General features: G+C 35.3%; 1 protein-coding gene across 2 annotated transcripts in view; it reads right to left on the bottom strand.

The window, feature by feature from the left end:
• ZNF292 (zinc finger protein 292) overlaps positions 1 to 23601 on the bottom strand; it is an 87443-nt gene that overhangs the window by 25163 nt on the left and 38679 nt on the right. Inside the window, exons 2-4 of one of the 2 annotated variants that reach the window (XM_057738890.1) lie at positions 21272 to 21426; positions 20998 to 21076; positions 18611 to 18746 (exon numbers count right to left, since the gene is read on the bottom strand). In XM_057738890.1, coding sequence (XP_057594873.1) covers positions 18611 to 18746; positions 20998 to 21076; positions 21272 to 21426 — 370 coding nt within the window. Of the gene's footprint in view, positions 1 to 18610; positions 18747 to 20997; positions 21077 to 21271; positions 21427 to 23601 lie in introns of those variants that run through there. The other variant, XM_057738891.1, reaches the window with a different exon arrangement.

Raw genomic sequence — 23601 nt, 5'->3', positions numbered from 1 at the left:
ATTTCTGATTATAAAAATAATTTTGCACTGAATTTCGAGACTCAGTGTTATTAAAATTATATTAAATTCTTCTTCCCACAGCATTTATTCTTGAATACCAAGGGTTAGCAGCTCTAGAAATCTGCAGGGTTAGGGCATTACACACTTATACGAGTAACCACAAAAGGATGTTTGGATATTCTAGAAGATGAAATTCAACTAATATTGTGTTCAACACTGTTGACGTAGTTTTCACTTTACAAAAGTGAAGTCTATCTTGCCTTAATAGGTGTTTCAGAACAAATTTAAATATCTACGGAAAAATAAATAAGGGGATGAGGTAGCCTGCTGAAAGTTCTGTGGGTTTTTAAAATATCAATCAATAAACCTCAACACTTGCTTGAGACCCACTAATGATAAATTTCTATTCTGTTCAAATCTTTGAATTTCCCTGTGCTTGTCTCATCAACTACAAATAAGAACTTTTTTTCGTTTTTGGTGAAGGAGATTTTAAATTTTAACAAGTGCAAATTTAAACTTTTCCCTAAGTCTTCTTTACGAGGATGAAAATCGTGTTTCAAAATTTACTTGGTGATGGCTAGTTGGAAACCTTTGGAAGACTTTCACAGTAATAAAATTTTAAATGCCCTATAAATACTGTACACAATTTCTTTACTTGTGAACAGACTAGAAGACATGTCTAGAGTGTAATTTGTGGGTTAGAAGATGGAAAACAAGAGATGTTCTTCCCTTCTTTAAATATCCTTTGCTACCCTCTAGTACCTTTATTTTTTAGGCTAAGTGGACTCCACTATGAAAATAACTCTTCTTTAAAACAGTATGATCACGGCTGATTAGTATTAAAACCATGAGCATATAAGCAATTTAACACAGGATTCCAAATTTCATCCTTTTCTTGAAGTCTAGACCTTTGCACCTGCTATTCTCTATCCTTCACACATTAAACTAAACCAAAAAGTATAAAGACTGAACACAGATAAATAGCACCGTCTGCATAACCCTCTGGCGCCTCTGACGGTGTGTCTAACATACATAGGGCAGCACTTTTCTTTTTCTAATATCCTGTTAGGACAGTTCTATTGCAAATATCTTTTCACAGTTTAGTTCAATGGCCAAGGAAAAATCTGTAAAAATTTTCAATGAAAATGTTAAGGAAACAGAGTTAAAACAAAGTTATTCTGGCTATAAGTCACAGACTTTAAAAAACAGCTTGAGTTTCCAGGAAACTCTAGTAATAAAAAGTCTGTGAATTATTTCAAATACTTCCACAAAAACTCATAATCAACGAACTCTGAAGATCATGGCAAAGAAATTATTTGAAGGTGGCAAGTTTTTAATGAAACTAATGGCAGTCTTAATAGGAGAATTTCAAATAGTCCCTAAAATCTCAAAGAGCAGCATGTATAGTTAGAATGACAAATTATACAAAATAATTTCTGTACTAACTCAAATATAGTAGAATATATGTTATTATTATACAGTCCAAAAACATACTTGTGTGTGTTTTTTAAAACAATGGGAAACCATTGCCACACTTAGGGCAAAACTGATTTCAAACAAATACAGAACATTAGAGCAGAAGGAACTTTAAAGGTCATTTTGTCCAGCTCCATCATTTGGCAGATGAGTAAACTGAGGCTCACAGAAGGCAAGTGACTTCCTAGGGTCATAAAGCCAGTTAATGACAGAACCAGGACCAGAATAATGGGGTCTTAAAACTTCCACCTTAACACAGTGGTGTGATGAGAAAAAAAATATTCTTATTTAACTAGTGTGTCTACTACATACTAGAATAGCACTTTATAGCAGTAAAAAGCTGTGAAGTAGATTAGGTTTTAGAAGAAAATAATTACGAATTCTGAAGCTCATGGTTCAAACTGAACAAAAGCAGATTACATTCAACACTCAATTCAGAACTTCCCCTCCTCAGGGGAGGGAAACTCACTTCCCTCACTCCCCTCATTCCCCTGCTCTTTTCTCCAATTTTTTTTTTTTTTTTTTACTGCTTTCCTTTTCCCTGTTTCTCTGTATCTTTCTCTATTTCTCTCCACTCCAAGACATGTTTTCCTTACAGTTTTAATAGCACATCAAAGACTATCAGGTTTATGAAAAAAGTTGTATCTTCACCTTTGAGTAGATGGACACATCAAATTTCACTCCCTACTCTGCTTTACCCACCCCCATCCCAGAAAACTAAAAAATTCCTTGAATTTTACTTGTGTAGCTTTTTAATCTATTTCCTCTGTACTTATGTACTTGGGGGGAGAAAAGGTTTTACTACATTCAAGTCTATCAAGAGAGCTAGATGACATAAAATGGCAATGTAAATGACTAATATTTAGCCAGTTCAATTAAGAAAGTAATAATGGCCTTCTCCCCACAAAATGCACTTACATAATAGTAAAAATGAAAAACATGAAAGATAACTGTAAATATATTACAATATACAAGTTGAATATTTGTGATAAATCTTTACACAAATATTAACTCATCATGTACCATGCACCAAAACTCAGGACTAGGTCCTGGATTCCCCACCAAGTGAAGTCAGCCTGTTACTGAGTGTGTATCCCCACACTCAATTTGCACAGTTCCCCTTGCAGTATCTCCAGCTAGCTGTTTCACAAGCATCTCCAACTCTGCATACAAAAATCTCTATACCACAGTATATGTTACCTCAACCCAGAACTAAGAGTTGGCGTTAAAACTCTTCCTTCTCACCCTAACCTACAATCCACCATATAATTCTGTCACTTCTAACTCCTCAGTACTCAATCCCCTTCATTTTCCTCCATCTCTATGCCTACTATTCATCCCCTCCTTCCAGCCCAAATCATTAACCTATCAGTCCACACTGCTGCACTCTGCTAGTCTTCTGCAGCCACTCTCTTTCCACCATATCTCCATTAGGTCCTAGGGTGCTTTTAAAATTTTTTTCCTAAAGCACACACTTGACTGTCTTCTCCCAGCTAAACACCCCAAGTGGTTTCCCTTTGCCTTCAAAGGGTGAATTCCAAAATTCTCATCACAGCCTACATGAATCTGCATCACCTATTCCTCTTTAGAAAATACAACTTATATTTTCTCTTAAAATTGATTCAGCAAGATTGATTGGGCAAGAAATAAAAGGAATCCAAATTGGAAAGGAAGAAATAAAATCATCTGATTGCAAATAATGTAATCTTATAGGTAGAAAACCCTAAAGATTCTACCAATTAGAATTAATAAACAAATTTAGCAAAGTTGCAGGATATAAAAATCGAAACACAAAAATATGTTGCATTTCTATACACTAACAATGAACAATCTGAAAAGGAAATTCAGAAAACAATTCCATTTATAACAGCAACAAAAAGAATAAAGTACTTAGGAATACACCTAATCAAGACAGTGAAAGACTTGTACACTAAAACCTACAAAAACACTGCTGAAAGAAACTAAAGAAGACACAAGAAAATGGAAAGACCCCCATGTTCATGGACTGGAAGACTTCATACTGTTAAGATGTCCAACTACCCAAAGCAATCTACAGATTCAATGTAATCCCAACAAAATTGCAGTGCCTAGTTTGTAGAGACAGGAAAATTTATCCTAAAATTCAAATGGAATCTCAAGGGAACCTAAACAGCAAAAACTATTTTGAAAAAGAACAAAGTTGGAGGTCTCACACTTCCTTACTTCAGATACTACAAAGCTAATCAAAACAATCAAAATTGGCATACAGACAGGCATATAGGCAATGCAACAGAATAGAAAAAGCCCAGAAATAAACCCTCACTACATGGTCAAATAATCTTCAACAAGGTGCCAAGACCACTCAATAGAAAAATCATAGTCTTTTCAGCAAATAGTGCTGGGAAAACTGGATATCCACATGCAAAAGAATGAACTTGGACTATTATCTTACACCACATAAAAAATAAACGAATTAAAGACTTAAATGTAAGACCCAAAACTATAAAATTCCTAGAAAAAACAATAGGGAAAAGCTTCAAGATACTGGACTTGGCAATGATTTATAGGATGTGATACCAAGGTATAGACGACAACAACAACAACAACAACAAAAACAAAACGAGACTACATCAAAGTTAATTTTTACACATCAAAGGACAGAATCAACAGAGTGAAAAGGCAACCTACAGAATGGGAGAAAATACTTGCAAATCATATATCTGATAAGGGGTTAATGTCCAGAATATATAAAGAACTCCTACAACTCAACAATGACAACAAAAATCAAATAATCCCATTGAAAATGGGTAAAGGACTTGAGTAGACATTTCTCCAAAGATGATATACAAATGGCCAACAAGCATACGAAAAAATGCTCAATGTCACTAACCATCAGAGAAATACAAATCAAAACTACAATGAGATACCACTTTACACCCATCAGAATGGCTATTATCAAAAACAAAATATAACAAAAACACCAGAAAATAAGTGCCGGTGAGGATATGGAGGAGGAATTGGCACTTTTGTATACACTGATGATAGGACTATAAAATGATGCAACCTCTAAGGAAAACAGTCTAGAAGTTCCTCAAACAATGAGAACTAGAACTACCATGTGGTCCAGCTATCCCACTTCTGAGTATGTACACAAAAAGAGTAAAAGGAGGGTCTCAAAGAGATATCTGCACTCCCATGTTCTTAGCAGCACTACTCACAAAGGCCAAGAGGTAGAAGCAATCCAATGTCCATCAATAGACGAATGGATAAACAAATGTGATATATACATATGATGCAGTATTATTCACCTTTAAAAAAGAAGGGAAATCCTGTCACATGCTACAACACAGTTGAATCTCAAGGACATTATGCTAAGTGAAATAAGCCAGTCACAAAAAGATAAATATAGTATTATTCCACTTATATGATGTATCTAAAGTATTCAAAGTCATAGAAACAAAAAGTAGGGGCTGGGAGTGGAGGATGCGTAAAGGAGTGAGTTGTTTAAGACAGGGCTTAATTTTGCAAGATGAAAAAGTTCTAGGGATCTGTTTCAAAACAATATGAAGAGGGGGCGGAGTCAAGACGGCAGCATGGGAAGACGCGGAGATCGTGTCTCTCCACAAATAGAACAGTTACCAGAGGCCAGCGGGGGACCTGAGGCCCAAGCAGACCACAGACACCCCGCAGCAACCAGCCTGTGGGATCTTGATACACAAGCCCAGTGTCAGGCCTGCGTTTCTGAGGTGGGAGCTCTGAGGCCAAAACATTGGACTAACAGGGAAACCCAGTTCCCAGGAAATATCCTTTACCGTGAGGTCTCCCAGAGGTTCTCAACTTAACACCAAGACCCAGCAGGAACACAATCCCGCCCATCTAAAGTGGGGGGAAAATGAGACGACAAAAAAATATGCCACAAGGTAAAAATACACAAGATGAAATAAATGAAGAGGAAATAGGAAAATTGCCTGAAAAAGAATTCAGAGTTAAGATAGTAAAGATGATCCAAAATCTACAAGAAACAGTTAAAAAGGAATCAGAAGAACTAAAGAGCAAACAAACAGTAACAGATAACAAAATAACTGAAATTAAAAATACTCTAGATGGTATAAACAGCAGAATAACTGAGGCAGAAGAATGAATAAGTGAGTTAGAAGATAGAATGGGGGAAATAACCGCCACAGAACATGAAAAGGAAAAAAGAACAAAAAAGAATGGAAGACAGTCTCAGAGACCTTGGTGATAACATTAAGTGTACCAACATTCGAATCATAGGCATCCTAGAAGAAGAAAAAAAGAAAGGGTCTGAGAAAATATTTGAAGAGGTTATAGTGGAAAACTTCCCCAGCATGGGAAAGGAAATAATTAATCAAGTCCAAGAAGCACAGAGAGTCCCATACAGGATAAACCCAAGGAGAAATACAACGAGGCACATATTAATCAAACTAACAAAAATTAAACACAAAGAAAAAATATTAAAAGCAGCAAGAGAAAAGCAACAGATAACATATAAGGGAAAACCCATAAGGATAACAGCTGATCTTTCTGCAGAACATCTGCAGGCCAGAAGGGAGTGGCAGGATATACTGAAAGTCCTGAGAGAGAAAAACCTACAGCCAAGACTACTCTACCCAGCAAGAATCTCATTCAGATTCGATGGAGAAATCAAAAGCTTTACAAACAAGCAAAAGTGAAGAGAATTCAGCACCAGCAAACCAGCCTTACAACAAGTGCTAAAGGAACTTTTCTAAGCAGGAAACACAAGGGAAGGAAAAGACCTACAAAAACAAACCCAAAGCAATTAAGAAAATGGTAATAGGAACATACATGTCAATAATCACCTTAAATGTAAATGGATTAAATGCTCCAACCCAAAGACACAGACTGGTTGAATGGATACAAAAACAAGACCCACATATATGCTGTCTACAAGAAACCCATTTCAGACCAAGGGACACATACAGACTGAAAGTAAAGGGATGGAAAAAGATATTCCATGCAAATGGAAGCCAAAAGAAAGCTGGAGTAGCAATACTCATATCAGACAAATTAGACTTTAAAATAAAGACTATTACAAGAGACAAGGAAGGACACTACATAATGATCAAGGGATCCATCCAAGAAGAAGATATCACAATTGTAAATATCTGTGCCCCCAGTATAGGAGCACCTCAATACATAAGGCAAATGCTAACAGCCATAAAAGGAGACACTGACAGTAACACAGTAATAGTAGGAGACTTTTAACACCCCACTTACATCAATGGACAGATCACCCAAACAGAAAATAAATAAGGACACACAAGCTTTAAATGACACATTAGACCATCTCGACTTAATTGATATTTATAAGACATTCCATCCAAAAACTACAGAATACACTTTCTTCTCAAGTGCACATGGAACATTCTCCAGGATAGATCACATCTTGGGTCACAAATCAAGCCTCGGTAAATTCAAAAAAATTGAAATCTTATCAAGCATTTTCTCTGACCACAATGCCATGAGACTAGATATCAATTACAGGAAAAAATCTGTAAAGAATACAACCACATGGAGACTAAACAATACGCTATTAAACAACCAAGAAATCACTAAAGAAATCAAAGAGGAAATCAAAAAATACCTAGAAACAAATGACAATGAAAACACAATGATCCAAAACTTATGGGATGCAGCAAAGGCAGTCCTAAGAGGGAATTTTATAGCAATACAGTCCTGCCTCAAGAAACAAGAAAAATATCAAGTAAACAACCTAACCTTACACCTAAAACAACTAGAGAAAGAAGAACAAAAAACCCCAAAGTGAGCAGAAGGAAAGAAATCATAAAGATCAGATCAGAAATAAATGAAAAAGAAATGAAGGAAACAATAGCAAAGATCAATGAAACTAAAAGCTGGTTCTCTGAGAAGATAAACAAAATTGATAAACCATTAGCCAAACTTATCAGGAAAAAAAGGGAGAAGATGCAAATCAACAGAATTAGAAATGAACAAGGAGAAGTAACAACGGACACTGCAGAAATACAAAAGATCATGAGAGACTACTACAAGCAACTGTATGCCAATAAATTGGATAACCGGGAAGAAATGGAACATATGAACAGACCAATCACAAGTATGGAAATTGAAACTGTGATTAAAAATCTCCCAACAAACAAAAGCCCGGGGCCAGATGGCTTCACAGGCGAATTCTATCAAACATTTAGAGAAGAGCTAACACCTATCCTTCTCAAACTCTTCCAAATTACAGCAGAAGGAGGAACACTCCCAAACTCATTCTACGAGGCCACCATCACCCTGATACCAAAACCAGGAATAAGGTGGTCCTACTTGACTGTTCCAAAGAGCAGCTTCTCAGATCTTCAGTGTTAACAGTGTATTTGTGTAGAGTTTGTCATTTTGTACTTCATACACTACAGCTGCCATCACTGATCCCTGTTTTGCTGGCTTTTAAGCTACTTGGTCAAAAATCCTGCTTCCTTAAAACACAGAGAGTTAATGAGCATCTCAAGCTTTTTCTGTTCCTTTTTAATGATGCCTGCACTATCAGGCTATATCTAGTGTTCTCTCTTTTGTTTGGCATATAATCATGCACGACCTTTTTATTTCTTTGAGGTGGGAGTATATTTTTATTTCCTAAATGCCATACTATAAAGATCAAATTCTTAAGTGTGTTTGTGCAGTTCAAAAATAAAGATATATTAAGGGGGGGAAAACACTGGTTTAGATGCAAGGCACACTTAGAGCAAGTTTTACTTTTGGTTGTATTTTCTTTGTATATTATAAACATTTATTTAACTTGCTGCAGTTTGAAGTAAAAAAATTTCCAAAATGTATGCTCAACAATAATCATTAAAATGTTTGCAGCTTAAAAAAAAAAAAAAAAAAAAGAACATACTTAAAACTATTGAACTGTACACTTAAAAATGATTAAATTTTATGTTGATTTTTTTCCCCACAAGAAAAAAATGCATTAAAAAACTCAGCTCAGTACTGTTAGTCAAAAAAATCCAAATTCAGAAATTTAATAAAAACATAACACTTTAAGCTCTACATCAGTGGTTCATAACCCTGGCTGTACAATTATCTTGACTTCTGAAAAGTACTAATGCCTGGGGCTCATCCCTGGAGACTCTAATTTGATTGTTCTGAGGTAGGCCTCCAGCATTGCTATGTCTAAAAACTCTCCAGGCCATTTAAGCATTGTCAGGATTAAGAACACTGCTCATATTTCACTGTCCAAATTACTGGTTAGGGATAGTCTTAATCTTCACCTGACCTTTCACCCTTTCCTGAAAGAACAAGCTACATTTATAAGAAATAGAATTTTCACTTGAAGATTTCAGAATTTCTTAAATCATGTTGCTTGCTTTCTCATTATGTCTGAAACTTTATGATAACTGATTTTTTTTACATGATGGCTATAAAATAGAATTTTTTAAAATTAAAAAAATTCCATGTTATAGATGAACCTAGTAAGTATGCAACCCTAAAATTCTTGTGTGAAATAAGATTTAATACTATTACATTTAATTAAATTCTGACATTTTTATCCATGTAACATTATTATGAAATACACTCCTTAGAACAGAAATAATGAATTTTTCTAGGATATTTAAAAAAGCCAATGAGTGTATGTTTTAACATCATTTTTAGTAAAAATAAAATATTGGTGGTCACCATATTATATCTAATTATGGAATAGTAGAGTATTATCAAGGTTAACAAAATGCAAAAAAAGGCATCAACCTGAAATGGGAGAGTGAACACTTTCACAATTTTACTGCAGTTAAGTTCTATCAGCTTAATTCTATCCAGAGTCACTGATTCTCAATGATCTAAAGGTTATACACAAGTAAAACCTAAACACTAGGTAATCTAATGTAGCAGTGATTTTTAAAAATAAAATCTAAAATGCTCCATTTATTTATTTTTTATAATAAGACAAGAGCAAAAGAAAGAGACAAGGCAGAAGGGGGGGAAAAAAAGCAACCAAATAGAAACAAGGTAGGAAAATTGTATTTCTAACAGTACTTAATACGTTCTATAAGGTGTTCTTTTTAGTAACTTTCTATAAGAAATGTCCTAACACACACAAAAAAGCTGTCAACAGATTTAAGTCCAGGTCTCAGAATCACCCTTTTGGTGTTCTCTACATAGACAGGTAAAGATATAAACACACACATGAAAAATACAGGAAAAGCATCAACTCGCGAAAGAACTGGGGGTTTACTATCTGAAAACAAATTCAGCTGCATGTGATCAGATCTGGCCTCACCCTATTTACCTGGAAAGTATTAGCTATCATTTACTCTCTCCTCCTATCTCCTCTGCCTGTAAAATATTATTACATGTTAGGTATGCTAATATCTGGTAAACCTAGCAGCACTTTTTCCCTGCTCATTTTAAAATGCAAACTTTATTACTGAAATAAAGATTTATCTCCTCACAGAGCTCAGAAGGATGTGTAAGTACTGTGGAAGAGCTTAAGCTTTAGAAATTTCCTTTGAAAAAAACAGAACCACAGGGCTTAAAATTCAAAAAATAGAGACCCACAGGGCTTAAAATTCAAGACAGAACTTGCAAGCTGATAAAAATACAATTTATACAATTGCAAATTACTCCAAAATAGAAGTAGAAGGTAAAGGACTGAAGGAATTCAGTGTGACTGTTAATAGGGAGCTCTTTCAGAGTTTAGATTTTACAATAATGACACACACAAAAGAAGGAAAAGCAGCAGGCTCAGGACCAAGGATGCATGCACCATGAGTGCCAGCACCTGGTACTAACCTATGCAAACTGTTATTAAAGCTAAAACCTGGGACTTCCCTGGTGGCACAGTGGTTAAGAATCCACCTGCCAATGCAGGGGATAAGGGTTCGATCCTTGGTCCGGGAAGATCCCACATGCTGCAGAGCAACTAGCCCGTGCACCACAGATACTGAGCCTGTGATCTAGAGCCCGAGAGCCACAACTACTGAAGCCTGTGTGCCTAGAGCCTGTGCTCTGCAAAAAGAGAAGCCACTGAAATGAGAAGCCCGAGCACCACAACAAAGAGAAGCCTCCTCTTGCCGCCACTAGTGAAAGCCCACTCACAGCAACGAAGACCCAATGCAGCCAATGAATAAACTCTTTAAAAAAAAAAAAAGGCTAAAACGCAAGATAACCCGTAGGTCACCAAAAAAGTTGAATATAATCCAACTGGTGGAGATGGGTAACTTCTTGAGAAGGGTTTGATTATGTATTATTTATGATGACAGAGAAAAGGAGGATTCCTTTATTCTTATGGTGGTTCTGATGATAAACTTTAGATTGAAAAGGGTTGAACAAACAATGGAGAAAATGGAAATAGATGGGGAAATGTAATTTTCAAAATGGGGCTTAAGGTACATTTTACAAACTGTAGACTAGAGGAATAGATATATTCCTAAGAGTCTCAAAATTAATATATTAAAAACATGGCTTGTGAGTGTTCAGGAAAAAAAAAAAGTGACTGTTAAGAGTCAAGACAGATTCACCAAACATAAATTAGGTTACACTTTTACAAAAGTTATTTCAAAATGTATCATATACCCAAATATAAAATGCAAAACTATAAAACTTGCAGGAGAAAACAGGAGAAAAATCTATATGACCTTGGGTTTAGTAATTATTTTTAGATAAAATACCAAAAGCACAATCCATGAAAGAAAAAAAATAAGTTGGACTTTATTAAAATTTAAAACTTCTGCTCTCTGAAAGACACTGTAAAGAAAAGGGACAAGCCAGGGAGTAAACGAAAGTATCTGCAAAACTCCTATGTGCAAAAGGACCTGTACCAAAATATAACAAAGAATTGCGACTCAACAATAAGAAAACAATGGATAGACCTAGAGATTGCCATAGTGAGTGAAGTCAGAGAAAGACAAATATCACATGGTATCGCTTATATGTGGAATCTAAAAAAAATGGTACAAATGAACCTATTTACAAAACAGAAATACAGTCATAGATGTAGAAAACAAGCTTATGGTTACCAAGGTGGGGAGGGGGAATAAAATGGGAGACTGGGACTGACATATACACATTACTATGTATAAAATAGATAACTAATAAGAACACACAGGGAACTCTACTCAATACTCTGTAATGGCCTACATGAGAATAGAATCTAAAAGACGGGATATATTTTTATGTATAACTGATTCACTTTGCTATACAGCAGAAACTAACACAACATTGTAAATCAACTATACTCCAATAAAAATTAATTAAAAAAAAAAACAACCCAATTAAAAAGTAGGCAAAAAATATAAATGAATGCCTCTCTCAAGAAGATATACAGATGACAAATATTTATGTGAAAAGACGTTCAGTATCATATGTCAGTACAGACACACAAATTAAAACAACAATGGGATATCACTACATACCTATTAGAATGGCTAGAGTCCCCAAAGTAGACAATACCCATTGCCGGTGAGAATGTAGAGCAACATGCAGAATGGTACAGTTTGGCAGTTTCTTACAAAGCAAAACATAGTCTTACCATATGACCTAGCAATCTTACTCCTAGCTATTCACCCAACTGATGTGAAAACTTGCATGCAAATATTTATAGTTTTATTCATAAATGCCAAAAGCTGGCAACAAACAAGATGTCCTTTAGCAGGTGAATGGATAAACAAACTGTGGTACATTCATATAATGGAATAAGATTCAGCAATAAAAAGGAACGAGCTATTAAGCTACTCGACACAGACGAATGTTACATGCATACTGCTAAGTGAAAGAAGCTAGACTGAAAAGTATATGATTATATGACAATCTCGAAAGTGCAATACTCTAGAGATAGTAAGTGGATCAGTAGCTGTCAGGTGTTCAGGAGAGGGTTGAATAGGTGAAGCACAGTTAATTTTTTTTAGGGCAGTGAAACTATTCTGTATGATACTGTAATGATGGATACATGATACCATGCATTGGTCAAAACCCACAGAACTTTACAGCATGATGAAGGATTCTTAAGGTATGCAAATTTAAAAAAATATTTAGGAGGTTGGGAAGCCCAGGATAGAAAGTAGAATATGGCAAAAGATCTGTCTTACAAATGTAAGAACTTCACTGAAAGAGGTGGGGGAATAGGGTGCTCACCTAACTTTGGATTAGTGGAGTCAGTAAGAATAATGGAAAGAGGAACTATACATTGATAAAGTTGTTTTCCACAGGGGTATAGGTTATCAATTCTGAAACCACTATACATGTATACTAGGATTGATTAAGCATATGGAAGGCCAATGGTAAGAAAAGCAAGTCTGAAAAGGCTACATACTGTATGATTCCAATTTTATACCATTCTATTGAAGTGAGAGGTTATAGATAAGCAAGAAGAGAAGGTCAGAATGATCCATGTGATGATAGGTTAGAGTTGGAGACATCAGTATAAACTCTCACATTTAGTTTAATATCAATACAGCTGGTTACATATAGAAACCTTTATAAATATGTGTACATACACAGATTAGTTATACCTACATATACTTTCATACTCTGCTGAGAGATCCTAGAGGCAATGACACCTCAGTAGCAATGAACATACCCAATTACCAGGTTTTGGTTTCTAACACTATTCCCCAATAAAAGGAACAAGGGTTACTAGGGTTCCTTGGAGAAATAGCTGATTCTAGAATTAGGGTAGGAAATATGCACAGTAAGCCTGGAGCATCTTGTAGTGCCAGAAAGTAAGGAAGTACTCAAACAAAAAACATAACCCATAAAGATGGGGATATGTCAAAGGGACACAGAAGTTTACTCAAGAGTTCCCAGTGGCCAAAGCTGAACAATTTGAGCAACAAAATACAGTAGTATTGGATTATCACCAAAGTATAAAATAAATATTCATAAGTCCATAATGATTAGACAGATAGATAAGGAAGAAATGACAAATCTCCTGTGGAGAACTCCAAATAATCTGTGTAGACACTGCCTCCTCAAGGATGTGGAGCTTAACTCTCTACCTCTTATGTGTGGGCTGCATATGGTAACTTCTTTCCAAAGAGTACATCATAGAAGGGGGGAAAAAAAGAGTAATTTTACAGTGGAGAAACCTGACAAACACGCTACTTCAGCCAGGTGACCAAGGTTAACACCAACCGTGAGAAGTCATGTTGATCACATGTACCTTTGGTATGATGTGATAAAAATGGCACTTCACCTCTGTGATCTTCCTTCCCCGAACCTGCAAGCCCATTTCTAATCATGAGAGCAACATCAGACAAATCCCAATTGAGGGATATTCTACAAAATACTTGACCAGTACTCCTCAAAACTGTCAAGGTCATCAAAAACAAGGAGAGTCTGAAAAACTGTCACAGCCAACAGGAGCCTAAGGAGATATGATGACTAAATGTAATGTGGAGGACTTCCCTGGTGGCACAGTGGTTAAGAATTTGCCTGCCAATGCAGGGGACATGGGTTCAAGCCCTGGTCTGGGAAGATCCCACATGACATGGAGCAACTAAGCCCGTGTGCCACAACTACTGAGCCTGAGCTCTAGAGCTTGCAAGCTACAACCACTGAGCCTGAGTGCTGCAACTACCGAAGCCTGCCCACCTAGAACCTGTGCTCTGCAACAAAAGAAGTCACCGCAATGAGAAGCCCAAGCACCGCAATGAAGAATAGCCCCTGCTTCCCGCAACTAAAGAAAAGCCCGTGCACAGGAACAAAGATCCAACGCAGCCAAATAAATAATTTATTATAAATAAATTTTAAAAAACCTCCCTAGGTTATTAAAAAAAGAAAAAATGTAATGTGGTCTCCTGGAACAGAAGGACATCAGGTAAAAACTAAGGATATGTGAATAAGGTATGGACTTTAGTTAATATATGTCATGCTAATGTAAGAGATTAATAGTCAGGAAAACTGGTTGTGGATTATTTGGTAACTTCACAATTTTTCAGTAAATCTAAAACTATTTTAAAATAAAAAGTTCATTTAAAAATTAATTAGGTCAGGACTTCCTAGGTGGCACTGTGGTTAAGAATCCACCTGCCAATGCAGGGGACACGGTTTCGAGCACTGCTCCAGGAAGATCCCACATGCTGCAGGGCAACTAAGCCTGTGCGCCACAACTACTGAAGCCCATGTGCCTAGAGCCCATGCTCCACAAGAGAAGCCACCAAAATGAGGAGCCCACGTACCACAGTGAAGAGTAGTCCCGCTCACCCCACTCAACAAAGCTCGTGTGCAGCAACGAAGACCCAAGACAGCCAATAAATAAATTAATTAATCTAAAAAAATTAATTAGGTCAGACTAACCTCAATATTAAACAATCTGACTTAATACAACTCTAGCCAAATACCTCCTGTGGTCTTTCATTAAATTCTTATAGACAAAAAGGAGAGCCATGGATCAGACATAAGGAAATAGGCGTATCTGATGAAACAACCATAATCAAGAGCATTGGTTAAAAGACTGAAGGCAGTCTTCCCTGGTGGCACAGTGGTTAAGAATTCACCTGCCAATGCAGGGGACACAGGTTCAAGCCCTAGTCTGGGAAGATCCCACATGCCCTAGAACAACAAAGCCCATGTGCCACAACTACTGAGTCCATGTGCCACAACTACGGAAGCCTCTGCGCCTAGAGCCTGTGCTCCGCAACGAGAAGCCACCACAATGAGAAGCCTGAGCATCGCAACATAGAGTAGCCCCCGCTCACTGCAACTAGAGAAAGCTCTCGCGCAGCAACAAAGCCAAAACAAACAAAAAAAAGAGTGAAGGCAAGCAAGAAGACTTCTATAAATATCCTAGGGGCTAGATTTTTGGGTATGACCTTTTTAATGGTTATTATCAAGAACCTGGATGCCAACAGAGTGTATACTAATAAGATCTGCTTAAACTGGGAAGGACAAAAACTTTGAATTAACAAAATCAAGATTTTAAATGATACTGACGAGCTGCAGAGGCAGAATGGAGCTAACACAATGAAATTAAAAAACAAAAAAAATACTTTGTGTACCAAAATACAACACATGAAAATATAAATAATTTAAGAGTACTTTTTTTTTTTTAATTTTTGTGATTTTAGTAACCTCATTGAGTTGTGAGAATGATAAAGCCACCCAAAAAGGTAATGTCATCTTAAGTCAAACTAAGATGATGGGGATGAGAGTACTAATGACTTCAGACCTGGCCAGGTTGTATTTGGGGGACACGTTATTAAGTTTTGAGAATTACACATGAACGAGAACAACAAACATAATGCACTAAAAAGTCAGGAATCAAGACTGTTGACTTAGAATCACGCTACACCAGGACGGCTTTTAGTCCTTAGATGCCTAAGTGTGGACATGATGATGATCCTTAAGCATCTCAACGGCCATGGCACGAATGAGGGATTTGTACTGTGTCAAGTATGGCTTTAGAGGTAGCACTAGATCCAAAAGATGGCAACTCTAAGAATGTAGTTTTTCACGATTTACACAGTGAAGATTACCTAATAGCAGGCTACAAATGGACTGAATTACACAGTCACCATTCTCTAGAAGTATTCGTGCAAAGGCCCATTTATTTAGCAGTGATGTTTTAGAAGGGAGTTAAAACTGGGTAAAAAAATAAATGAGCATTCAATGCCTTTCCAACTCTGAGATGATAACTAAAGAAAGGCACAAGTAATGTGTAAGCCTAAAGTTCCTGTGATATTCAATGGACATCTACTTGAATTATGCTGATTTAATTAGAGCTACTTTATTCTAGGATGCTAAAACCTTAAAGTGAAACCAGCATTTTAAATTGAGTCCCATACACCCTCAATCCCTAAATCAAAGAGCATTTCTTGGTTTATCTGGGCTTTAGCAGTTCTAAAATTAGTTAATAAAAATTAATTATTTAAAACAAATCAGGATTAAGTGGATAATCTACTGTTCAAATACTACATCAAAACTTCAAAGGTTTTGCTATAAACAAACTAATAAGCACAGCCAATTATGGTGTACTGATCACTGTCTGAGTTCTAGCTCTCCTCATCAAACTTGCTATAGGCTAGTGTAGGTTAAACCAAGGGACTGGATATATCATTTAAAAAGCTAAAAGTTCCACATGCTGTAGAACCATCCAATTTGAAAATGTAAATAAAATTGTATGTATGTGTAAAATGTTAATTCCTTCAAGTTTTTCAAAGGAGGAAATAAACATATACCTCTAGTCTATGTGATTACCTACAGAATAACTCCCATTAAAGAAGTATTGTAAATAACAGAGGACCAAGTAAAGATTATGGCTGCAAAGTCTCTCAGTCATGTAACATCTCTCCGGTTGCTTCATGAGTTATATTAAAATCTGGCTACCTACAATCCATCTGCTATTGTAGAAACTCCTTTTGCCTGCCTAGTCCAAATTATTCCAGTAGCTATGCCAGGTGAAGACCACGAAATAAAGCAGCACAGAGATGGGCAAAGACATTCGTTAACAGAAACAATGTTAGGTACATTTAAACAAATATGGAAACTGAGCACATATTCTTTTAAGATAAATTTTAAATCTCTGCTAAGGTAAAGGTTCCATTTTCCTGTGTTAGCATAATGTGTGAGTTTGGCAAAGAGGCTCTTCAGAAACTGATAACAGAAAAAAGGAGTTTTAATTCTTTATTTAAGCTAGGTGCGATTTTATTTTTTTATGCTGGGTGCAACATGGCATAATAAAAAAGGACAGAGATCAGGGATCTCACTTCAATTCCTGGCTCTACCTCACATCACTGGCAATGTGATGTAGAAAAGATAACTCATCTTTCTGAGCCTCCATTTTCTCACCTGTAAAATAGGGATAATAGAGATCCTACATTTTCCCCAGGAACATTGTGAAGGCTAAATGAAACCATGCACATAAAAGCACATTTCAAACTGTTAAGGAACTATACAATGTAATTTGATATTATTATTAATATATTATATCCAATATTTCCAGAGCTGAGAAGACTAAAAAGTACAATTTGGTTATCGGAATAAAAACATGGTGATGGTAATATATTGGGAATAAAAAATTAATATGCCAAAGGCAAAAAAAACAAAACAAAAAAACCGCTAAGATTTTCAACTTTAAAATGTTCTTATTATTATCATTTTAAATAATGAGGGTCCATTTCTCCAAGGTCTGAGAACAATGTAGCTAATATGTGGATATACACAGAGGAAGGAAGGTAATCAAAATAAACTTTTGGTGAAAACTAAGAAACAGATAACACTGCTAAAACTATCCAGAAATGCGCAGAAATGTTAAGAGGGGAGTCAGGTAGGAACAACCAGCTTGAAGAGAAGTTTGGAGATTAGCTGAGAAGCCTTTTGGTAAATATCAAAGTACCAGAAGAGTTAACAAGCAATGAGCATACACTCCTTTCTCAGAGCCTTCAGAAATTTCTATCACATAGCAAAATACCTAGAGTTTGCCATCAATCAACAAGAAAAGCATCACAATGAAAGAAGATTTACCTCTCTAGTTAAATACCTTGGGAAAATGTAGGGTGAAATCTGGGCACTTTCCTAAATAATCTCAAGAAAAGTACCAAAGACAATAACTGTGCTCTTCTTTGTAGCACATACAATTTTTGAACTCTGAACACTGTCATACATATTAGTGATTTAGCCATTTAATTTTAATAGGATACCTGTCAGTTTGAGTTTAACTGGGATTAAACCTAAGCTCATACAATAATGACAAAGCAGGATAAAATAAGTCTGAGCAAAAAGCTGTTTAAGAAAGAGTACTAATCTTAGAGACAGAAGACTTGAGAGTTCCAGCATTAATTTCTTACTCTAATTTGAGGAAAATCATTTCACTACCCTGTTTCTACTTCTCCATCTGTCAAATAAGTTAATTACCAAATATAAGCTAGATTGCCACCTGTCAGGACGTTGCAGAGGGAATTCCTCTGATGAGATAATGTTGAGAAAAAAACTGAGTTTCTCTGTTATTCTAAGATTGTATAATCCTATAAATACATCTTCCCCCAATTAAAAAAAAAAAGGTGAAGGGCCTCAAGCTCCTCATATAAAATTTAATTAAATGGTCCTTCTTGGAATATCTTGAGATGAATTATATCAAAACAATTTTAAGTACTTATTTTCTCTAGTCTAACGATTCTTTTTTTTTTTTTCCTCTCTCTCTTCTCTCTAGAAAATTTACCTTCATCCTTATCCAATGGTTCCTGGGAAAGAATAGTGCACAGTACCGGGTTTTTCCACACCCCAGTCTCTTGAGCTAGAGTAGCTAAAAAATGCAATTCACAGCTGCCATTCTCCATCAGCTTTTCATGAGCTACCTATAAATATTAAATAAACATCCAAAGAATTACAACAGATTTTCAAAAGCAAGCTTATCAGGCTTTAAATATAATACTAAACTTTTGAAAAATAAGACTTTAAAAATTTTCATGTCACATTACAAAGTGCTGAATCCTTTACTTCTGAATTTTAAAGACGAATCTCAAGGATAAGAATTATAAATTTTAAATAAATAAATAAAATGTATTTCTAGAAATAAGTTCATATTGTTTTTTCCCCCAAAATCTCAACCAAAAGCGAAGTTATTTCTCAAGGAAGCTATCAGAACATCCATAGCATGAAAGACCTTACACATTTTACATCCTCGGTGTTAGTAAAAACTTTTCCAAAAAAACTTCTACCATTAACAAACGACAAATTTGCATCAAGGCATAAGTGACAACTTGTAAACACATATTTCAATAAAAGGGTCTTATGAAAAGAAAACAACTAAATGTATGACTTTTTCATTTATTCAGTACATAGCCTTAGCAATATCCTATTAAAGCTGACACTGAAGGTTGCTTACTTGTTGTTTCCAAGTGTTCATGCAATTGGCATATTCTTCAGGCCACAAAAGACCAATAGTTTTAATTCAATTCAGAAAATGTTTATTGAGAATTTCTATAGGAAAAGTACCAGGGAAGAGAGCAACTATCCCTGAGTTTATGGGGCTCATCCTCTAGTGGGGTAAAGAAACATTTAAACAGTTAAAACATGGGCACAAAAAAACAAATGCTGTTAAGCAGATATAAAATAAGCCTGAGGAAGCTCTGAAATGAAAGCAAAGTGTCATGAAAACTCTTAAAGCTGAATGCTATGTTTGCATAAAAAGTCTATTCCTCAAAATCATAAAAATCTCACTGCTACAAGTTCAAGTGCTTTAAGAAATTTTCTTTGAGCAATTGCTGAGAGCTACCATACTGGGATTTAAAGAGTTATTTCCTTCTCATTAACCCATATGAAAAAGTATCAAGTAGTGCTATTGTTTAAAAAAGGTAAGTTTAAAAGTCTACCTTATGCTGACAAACAAAATTAGTATGAGGAATTCAGTACTGTATTTGTATATAAACTATTCATTTAACTAATTCTGTGGTTGAGTGTATCTGAGTACCAGTGGAAAAAAGTTCTCAGATAATCATTTACCTAAAAATAACCACTTGCTGGGAAAAAAAACCTGAGACACAAGTTACTGTTATGCTGAAGCAGAAACTGCATGATCAAAAAGTTAGTTGCTATGTGACAAACAGGACAAGACACTTTCAACAGTTATTAAGTATCCACTCTGTGTAAAACACTATGCTGAATCCTATGGAATAAAGATGTGAATCCTATCTTCAAGAATTTTGCACTTGATGTAGATTTTAGTTTTTAATATTAAAATAGGAAAGTCAATTTCTCTGCCTAACTATAGTTTATTTCGCATGCTTCTAAAATTTGAGACTAATCCTCTTTTAAGATTTCTTCTATGGAAAAACAAAAGGCCAAAAGATACTTTAAGAACTCTGGCTAGAGGAATAGAAAGACAACTGTACTTTTTGAGACTAGCTGGCAGCAACATTCTTTTTAACCAATTAATCAAAATTTACTTGAAGCTATAATATAACCAGCACAATCTAGTGCTTAAATAAAATTTATCATTCTTGAAATACCCCAAAACAACTAAGTGCTAAACTATGTAGTACTTTTATAACAGCACTAAGTAAAAGAAATAAAGCATGTATTTTCAGATATAGGAGAAAAAGTATGGACTACGGAATAAAGAATTTTGGTTCAAATAACTACTCTGATATTAGCTGTATAAGTTTGGGCAGATATTTTAGAATTGAGCCTCAGTTTCCTCACCTTTAAAATGGGAAAAATATACCTACCCCCACAAAGTTTTCATAAGGATTAAATGAGATATGTTAAAATTCTTATAAGGCATACTGCAATTTTCAGCAATTAGTTAAACTGTTTCTAAATACAAATGAGGGCACTTTCTTTTGTGTTCCCTTACTGCTCTGGCAAAGTTCTAATCATTTGATCTTAAAGAAGTGTGTAATATTCAACCAATCTACTTCAGTGTATATTTTCATTTAGCAAACATCTATTGAGCACTGACTATATGCCAAGACATTAATGTTAAGAAGAATAGCAACTGTTTGTCATTACTTAAATCTTTTAAAGTTTAGCCAAATAATTTATTAAGAATAAAGAAAATCACCATAAAATATACCTATGTTAAATCTAGTAGGTAAATATTCTCACCTGCACCAGTGTCTGAAATTGTTCCCACTGTTTATCAGATAATTCAACAGGCAGACACAGTAAAAGTTCAACACAGCTTCTAAAAAACAAAAAGTTGGTAAGGATACAAATAATTATTAAAATTCAAAGTAAAAGAAGATGAACAATTCTAATATCATCAGTAGACTCTCCAGAACTAATCTATTTAAAATTAAAGTATCATAATACTTGAGATACAGAGTTAAGACAAAAAAAGCTAAATCTAATTTTTAAATTTACTCAAAGGTCTACTCACAATGCCAAGCGTTCCAGAACCAATGCTACATTTTCACATTCAGAGGTAAGATAAGGTCGTGCTTTAACATAACTTTGGATAGCCACTGTGTATACCTCCAATAAAGGTAAAGGATCTTCTGAAGTTTTCCATTTCTCTGCATATTCAAGGAGTGTCTGTTTGGAAGGAATAATAAAAAGTATTCAATGTAAATCAAAATACATATTGACTAATCAACTGTTTCTTTCCTCCCTAAGAAATTTTGAAAAATAACTTTTATTTATAAAAACAAAAGTAGTTTATACTGATTAAAATATTAAAAGTAATAAAGCCATAATCTTATTCCCAGCAGCTCTCTGCAGGAGAAAAGATCGTGTTAATTCATCCAACAATAGCATCATTTCATAAAGTCTGGTGTTAAATAGTGCAAGCATTATCTCCTCTCTTTTCGAGTCAAAATGCCACCATCTACCTCCAAATTTCTAAGATTTAAAAGTTATTTTAAAAAGAAGACACCTGGGGACTTCCCTGGTGGCACAGTGGTTAACACTCCTCACTCCCAATACTGGGGGTCCAGGTTCAAGCCCTGGTCAGGGAACTAGATCCCACGTGCATGCTGGAACTAAGGAGCCCATCTGCCGTGACTAAGGAGACCACATGCTGCAACTAAGATCCGGCACAACCAAATAAATAATTAAAAAAAAAAAAAAAAAAGACGACGATGACGATGACAACATCTGGGCAAGTAATACTTGACCAGGCATGCAGTGAAGAATTTCAAATATTTGCTTTCTATTTTTCAAGCAAGGAACATAAAATTCAATACCTAACGCTAAATGAACCACATATGGTCGGAAAGACATGTAATTTTTTCAGTTAATAAAAAATAATAGTACGTAGCATATTACTGGTTTTTATGACAAGCTTTATCATTAAAAAATCATCTGAAGATGTTCAACATACATAAAATCACTATTGAAAATATTAAAGAATGGTTATAAGGTCAAGAAATTTCTGTAACAAAGTGCTTGAGTTTTAACACACAAAAAAACTCTTCATCCCTTAATGAAGTAAATAGTTCAAATATTTTACCTTATCATAGTTACTAAAAGGAAAAACAAAATGCTGTTTATCCTACAGAATGAAGAAACTGGCAACAATAGTTAAACAGACACCCATGTGTTCTACAACTACTAAAATTGTGAGTTACTAAAAACTATCTCAAAGATTCTACAATTCTGCTAAATGAAGTTGAATTCTAATTAAATGTTTTTTATAATATAGAAGACTGCCACAATTAGTCTTTCTCACACTTCAAGGTTTAAGACTCATCAACATGTGGCAAATTCAGGTGTTATTTCCTAGAAAAGAGGGTATCTTGACGGAAAACTCCACGAGGCCTTGCTTATATCCTCTGGCATACAGAAGCAGCTTTTTAAAATGTGCAGGTAGGAAGGTAGGAAGGAAGGAATTATAGTCTACTATCAGACACTCAAAAGAGAATACATATTACCTTGTCCTCTCTAGAGAATAAGGAAGGAAAGAAGAATAAAAAAGGTAATCTGGTAAATAAAAGAGCAGCATAATAACAACTTACTGAGTAGTCATATATTCATAAACCCTAACCCTCTCCAAGTTGGACAGAAGTGCAGGTTACCGAAGGGCCAGTACTTGCAACTGGCATCTGAAGTAAGGGAAGTCTTGTGGGACTGAGCCCTTTAACCTGTGAAGTCTGAGCTCACTGAACTGAATTGTAGGACACCTATTTGGTGGTGGACAGTTTGAGAAGTGGTACTGGAAAAAACACCATGTGCCTGGTGTCAGCAGTACAAATCTCTCTCAACAGGACTTAGAAAAATCTAAACAAAACCTACCATTGAACAGGAAAATCTGCATTCTGGAATTGTTTTGTGATTATCCCTCTACTTCTAGGAATAAAACTGAGTATGATGTTCTGTGTCTAAAAAATGTTAGATGTGCAAATGTTGGCACAGTTGGTTTTAATGTTTTCCTTGGTTATTTTATGGTGTTTTGATGGAGGATGACCTCACTCACATCTTCAAGGTATTTGGACTTAACACCAACTATGCGTACAATTTTTACTTCAGCTAGCACCTGTCTTTCTATACACATAAAGTTATTAAATATTGTTTTCCTTCTTTTGGAAAAAGAAGTTTAGGTGTCTAGGGAATCTCATGCCTGGCAAATGTTCCCAGTGTAATACTGATTCATTCAAACACTTAGGTTTCCCCTATTAGTCTTCTTGCAGCAATGAATCAATTTCCTGTAATAGTTTTAACTTTTCCCGGAAAAGAAAATATATTGTACTGATTTCCCCAAAGCTTTGAAAT

The sequence above is a fragment of the Hippopotamus amphibius genome, chromosome 6, assembly GCF_030028045.1.
Source record: "Hippopotamus amphibius kiboko isolate mHipAmp2 chromosome 6, mHipAmp2.hap2, whole genome shotgun sequence".
Taxonomy (NCBI): Eukaryota; Metazoa; Chordata; class Mammalia; order Artiodactyla; family Hippopotamidae; genus Hippopotamus; species Hippopotamus amphibius.
This window is presented reverse-complemented; position numbering and strand designations above follow the sequence as displayed.